This window comes from Haliotis cracherodii, unplaced genomic scaffold, assembly GCF_022045235.1.
Source record: "Haliotis cracherodii isolate W230 unplaced genomic scaffold, xgHalCrac1.p SCAF_13, whole genome shotgun sequence".
In the NCBI taxonomy this organism is placed as follows: Eukaryota; Metazoa; Mollusca; class Gastropoda; order Lepetellida; family Haliotidae; genus Haliotis; species Haliotis cracherodii.
The window spans coordinates 7,565,469-7,571,668 of NW_027266268.1; the positions used below are offsets into that span (position 1 = coordinate 7,565,469).

The 6,200-nt window shown below is 47.8% G+C and overlaps 1 protein-coding gene across 1 annotated transcript; it reads left to right on the top strand.

The window, feature by feature from the left end:
• The first annotated feature begins 4,908 nt into the window (after positions 1 to 4,908).
• LOC139459433 (U1 small nuclear ribonucleoprotein 70 kDa-like) lies at positions 4,909 to 5,289 on the top strand. Its single transcript, XM_071240881.1, has one exon. The coding sequence runs from the start codon at positions 4,909 to 4,911 to the stop codon at positions 5,287 to 5,289; it is 381 nt and encodes a 126-aa protein (XP_071096982.1).
• The last annotated feature ends 911 nt before the right edge of the window (positions 5,290 to 6,200 follow it).

A 6,200-nucleotide genomic window follows, 5' to 3' on the forward strand; every position in this document is an offset into this window, starting at 1 on the left:
TTATATAAATTTGGAATCGATCGGTTTAAGCTATCAATAGGTTGGTGTTTACATGCGCAAATGTTTTGTGTAAAAAGGCATGTTAATTTTGAGGTATTGAATGAAATTTGATACCTGATTTAAATCTTATTTTGACCGATCAGAATCAAGTATTATTCAGTGTCATGGTCGAATCATGGATAATTCGTTAGATCAGACACTTTCAAGGAAAACAAAACGTTAAATGTCTGATTTATGCTTCTCGTGTTTCATTGCCTTATATATGATAGCTACAGGATAAATCGCAAAGAACAATGAAGAACGAAGTGTGGTTTATTTCACGACGAAACATTGTTCTATCATGACGTCATTTCTGGAGATTCAAACATGCGTGAATTGGAGGGAATTGTCAAGCGAATTGTTCCCGATTGACGTAGCTTGGATGAACGCAATGTCCTAACGATCGCATCCAAAAGTGGGAGAGATATGACAATCGGTAGAAAAGGTGCGTATAATCCACGTGAAAATTGTGAGAATACGAAACTTAACTCCCCTGTACAGTAAATGGACTTGTCCGACATTGCCGAGGTCGGATTGTATTCAGGGTCATGCCGAGTCATCATAATTTAAAACGTGAAAAACATCAAAGCTCGTACATTTTATTGACATCCGTAAAAAGGCTGTGCAAAATGTTTATATCTCATATAAGAAATAACAACTCGCTGCGCTCCTCATGGTTTATTCTCACTGCAGTATTTATTGTACAATATACAACTCCCACTCGCCGTTTATTTCTTAAATATATATTGAGAGAGGTATGCCGGGTCCAGTGGTCTAAGGCGCTGTGGAGTTGCGTCCCTTAGTTGCCAGATCGTATGGTCATGAGTTCGAATCTGCCTGCCCTATACCGTGGTACACAAGTTGTGACACTTAAGTCATGGAAAATGAATCGGTATGTCTCCTTTCTGTCTTAATGTGCCTACATTGTCCATACGGTGTCTATACGTTGTCCATTCATTGTTTATACTCTCATGGTCTGACCTTTCGGGAGAGGTGAGGTGAGGTGAGGTGATATGGGGTTAAACGTCGCGTCCAAGATTATTGCACTTATATAGTGACGTGCATGCACGTGTGTGTGTGGCTGCTTGTACTAGTCCGCACTCATGCCCATTTATAGTGCTAGCACACTGAGATACCATACCGCAGTTTAACATGAATACCCCACTCAGACACAGTATACTGACTCCGTGCCGACCAGTCCTTGTTTTAGCCCTTTAATGTCGAGCGCCAGACAGGGTAACAACAAGTACCATCTTTTAACGTCTTTTGGTATGACGCGGCCGGGGATCGAACCCCGGATCTTCCGCTCTCCGGGCGGACGTTCTACCACTAGACAACGGAGGCGGTCTTTCGGGAGAGAGTCCACCAGTGGGACTGCCATCACATTGTCAACTGAAGAAGACACTTTGCCTTCTTTTTCGGGGGAGGAGGCGTTACAGTTTCCACTGCTTTGACTGTTGTTTCGTCTCTGGATGATAGTGATGACCCAAAGACTCATCCATGGTTACAAAAACATCTGGTTCTGCTTCAGAACGACGTAAACGATCCCACGGGAGATGAAGATCCTGACATGGGAAGTATTGCACACTCTTCAAAAAAAGAAAGCATAGTTAAAAAAAATCAAATGAAATTAGACACAGTGATCGACAAAAACATTGTCGTCATTGTCAGCATTAATACAGTTCAGTCATTGCACATGTGTAGCCACAAGGGGGCGTCATGGTCAGTACCTGGTCACACCACCTCTTGCAGACATTCACTGCTCGACACCTCCTTGGCACAGATTGCACAAGTCGTCGGATTTATTCGTGGGGAATTCTTCGTCATTCCTCCCGTAAGGCGTTGGCGAGTTGTGCCAGTGTGTGGGGACGCTGGTGACGTTGACGGACGTGTCGATCAAGTTCGTCCCACAAATGTTCAATCGGGTTGAGATCAGGCGATTTGGACGGTCATGGAAGGACATTTATGTTCACATTAACAAGGAAATTAACTGTTGCACGTGCTGTGTGGGGCCGAGCGTTGTCATGTTGGAACAGCTCCCTCTGGCGGTCCAAATTTGGGAGGTGGTGAGGACGCAGAATTTGGTCTATGTATCGGTTTGCTGTAAGATTGCCCTGGACAACCACTAACTGTGATCTACCGATGTAGGATATTGGCTCCCCACACAATGACACTCCCGCAACCAAATCGGTCCACCTGTTGAACGCAGTTCGGCGCAAAACGTTCATGTCGACGTCGGTATACACGTTGTCTTCCATCCCGTCGTTGAAGAAGAAAACGTGGCTCATCGCTGAACCAAACGCGTCGCCAGTTCCTGAGATCCCATGCCTGTACTCTGTTGTAGACGTCGCAAGACAGGTCCAACTTTTGGTCGTCTCGTTCGAATTCCAACTTCCCTCAGACGGTTTCTGATGGTTTGGTCGGAAATTCTTCGCATACCAGGCACTTGTCCTGCAGTGTCCGTTGCTGTAGCAAATCGATTCTGAAGGTGATGCAACCGGATGTACAGATCCCGAGCATTGGTGGTCACTCTTCCACTTCTGGGATGATCTTGAGTCGAATAAGTGCGGGTATATCGATCCCATAGTCGAGATATGGTGCTTTGGTGAACGTTGAAGTGTATTGCAACGGCAGGCTGGGACTCCCCTGCTTCCAAACGTCCAATGGCGATATTTCGGTCAGCTGCAGTTAATCTTGGCATTTTTCGATCTCCGTTCACGTCAGAAAATTCGTAATGAACTGATGAATTGTGTACTGTCTTTTATAGTCAGTGTCTCTGAAAACATTGTGCTGAAAACTTTTTCTGAAAGCAATTTCCATGCATCGTTTGCATTTTTGTTGATAAACGTTTACAAAAACATTTTGAGATGTGTTTGCGCGTAATGCACAACAAACATGGCATGGTTAACGGGAATCAAACATAAGAATTGTCTTTATGACGATTGCTGGGGAAAAAAATCTAATTGGAATTCTCAAAACACCTATGCGTTTCTTTTTTTTGAAGAGTATACTAGTATTTAATCCATACCAACTGTTAAAGCTGTACCGAACATTCTTTGAAGTAAGGCTCAGGACTCATACATTGTATCCAAACATGGACTCGAACCCACGAGAAGCCCACGCTTTAACCACCGACATTCACAATGCATGAGCGAATGATTTTTTTATATGTCGACTGTGTAAATAATCAAGTGATTGACATCCTGGGCATTGATCTACGCAGTTGGAAAATGATGACATCCATCATCCAATAGACGACATAGACGAGACAAGGAGGGTGGAACAGACAGACAGACAGACACATAGACGAGACAAGGAGAGTGACAGACAGAGAGACAATGGGAGAGGGAGAGAGTCACAGACGAGGCAAGAGGGTGAGAGAGAAACTAGGAAAGGCAGACAGACAGACTAGACTAGAGGGATGGGAGAAACAGACAAGACAAGGCGGATGAGAAAGACTAGGGAGAGACAGGCAGACAAGACAAGGAGGTTTAGAGAGACACGGGGAGAGACAGACAGACGAGACAAGGAGGATGAGAGAGACAGACAGACAAGACAAGGAGGATGAGAGACAAACAGACAAGACAAGGAGGATGAGAGAGATACGGGGAGAGACAGACAGACAAGACAAGGAGGATGAGAGAGACACGGGGAGAGACAGACAGACAAGGAGGATGAGAGAGACACGGGGAGAGACAGACAGACAAGGAGGATGAGAGAGACAGACAGACAAGACAAGGAGGATGAGAGAGACACGGGGAGAGACAGACAGACAAGAAAAGGAGGATGAGAGAGACAGACAGACAAGACAAGGAGGATGAGAGAGACACGTGGAGAGACAGACAGACTAAACAAGACAAGGATGATGAGAGAGACACGTGGAGAGACAGACAGACTAGGAGGATGAGAGAGACAGACAGACAAGACAAGGAGGATGAGAGAGACACGTGGAGAGACAGACAGACAAGGAGGATGAGAGAGACAGACAAGACAAGGAGGATGAGAGAGACACGTGGAGAGACAGACAGACTAGGAGGATGAGAGAGACAGACAGACAAGACAAGGAGGATGAGAGAGACACGTGGAGAGACAGACAAGGAGGATGAGAGAGACATACAAGACAAGGAGGATGGGAGAGACACGGGGAGAGACAGACAGACAAGACAAGGAGGATGAGAGAGACAGACAGACAAGACAAGGAGGATGAGAGAGACACGGGGAGAGACAGACAGACAAGGAGGATGAGAGAGACACGGGGAGAGACAGACAGACTAGACAAGGAGGACGAGAGAGAAAACCAGGGAGAGACAGACTAGACAAGGAGGGCGAGAGAGACACTGGGAAAGACACACAGATGAGACAAGGGGGACGAGAGAGACACTGGGAAAGACAGACTAGACAAGGGGGGCTAGAGAGACACTGGGAAAGACAGACTAGACAAGGAGGGCGAGAGAGACACTGGGAAAGACACACAGACGAGACAAGGGGGACGGGAGAGATACTGGGGGAGACAGACAGACAAGACAAGGAGGATGAGAGAGAAAACCTGGGAGAGACAGTCAGACGAGAGAAGGGGCGAGAGAGACACACTGGGAAAGACAGACAAGACAAGGAGGGCGAGAGAGACACTGGGAAAGGCAGACAGACTAGACAAGGAGGACGAGAGACACACTGGGAAAGACACAGACGAGACAAGGAGGACGGGAGGGACACTGGGAAAGACACACAGACAAGACAAGGAGGGCGAGAGAGACACTGGGAAAGGCAGACAGACTAGACAAGGAGGACGAGAGAGACACTGGGAAAGGCAGATAGACTAGACAAGGAGGACGAGAGAGACACTGGGAAAGACACACAGACAAGACAAGGATGGCGAGAGAGACACTGGGAAAGACACACAGACGAGACAAAGAGGACGAGAGAGACACTGGGAAAGACACACAGACTAGACAAGGAGGGCGAGAGAGACACTGGGAAAGACACACAGACGAGACAAAGAGGACGAGAGAGACACTGGGAAAGACACACAGACTAGACAAGGAGGGCGAGAGAGACACTGGGAAAGGCAGACAGACTAGACAAGGAGGACGAGAGAGACACTGGGAAAGACACACAGACGAGGCAAAGAGGACGAGAGAGACATTGGGAAAGACACACAGACGAGACAAAGAGGACGAGAGAGACACTGGGAAAGACACACAGACTAGACAAGGAGGGCGAGAGAGACACTGGGAAAGGCAGACAGACTAGACAAGGAGGACGAGAGAGACACTGGGAAAGACACACAGACGAGGCAAAGAGGACGAGAGAGACACTGGGAAAGACACACAGACTAGACAAGGAGGGCGAGAGAAGAAAAACTGGTAAAGACACACAGACGAGACAAGGGGGACGAGAGAGACACTGGGGGAGACGACAGACGAGACAAGGAGGACGAGAGAGAAACTGGGAGAGACAGACAGACGAGACAATGAGGACGAGAGAGTCACATTGGGGGATACAGACAGACGAGACAAGGAGGACTAGAGAGACACTGGGAAAGGCAGACAGACGAGACAAGGAGGACTAGAGAGAAACTGGGAGAGACAGACAGACGAGACAATGAGGACGAGAGAGAGACACTGGGAAAGGCAGACAGACGAGACAAGGAGGACGAGAGAGAGACTGGGAGAGACGACAGACGAGACAAGGAGGCCGAGAGAGACACATTGGGGAATACAGACAGACGAGACAAGGAGGACGAGAGAGAAACTGGGAGAGACAGACAGACGAGACAATGAGGACGAGAGAGACACTGGGAAAGGCAGACAGACGAGACAAGGAGGGCGAGAGAGACACTGGGAGAGACGACAGGCAGGAAAAGAAGGGTGAGAAAGAAATAGAGAGAAAGGGTGTGAGAGAGACAGACGAACAGGCGAGACAGGAAGGGCGAGAGAGAGACAGACAAACGAGACAAGGGGACGAGAGGGAGAGACAATGATAGCGTGAGAGAGACATTGAGACAGACATAAGAACAGTGGAAAAGCTGGTGACCTTCCTCAACTGTAACAACAATGTCTCCACAACTTTCGGCGTGAGGCGATGTGCATCATGGATGAGCAGGAAGACGAGTCTTGACCGCTAGCAGATTCTTGGAACGCGGTATTGATGACACGGGGAAA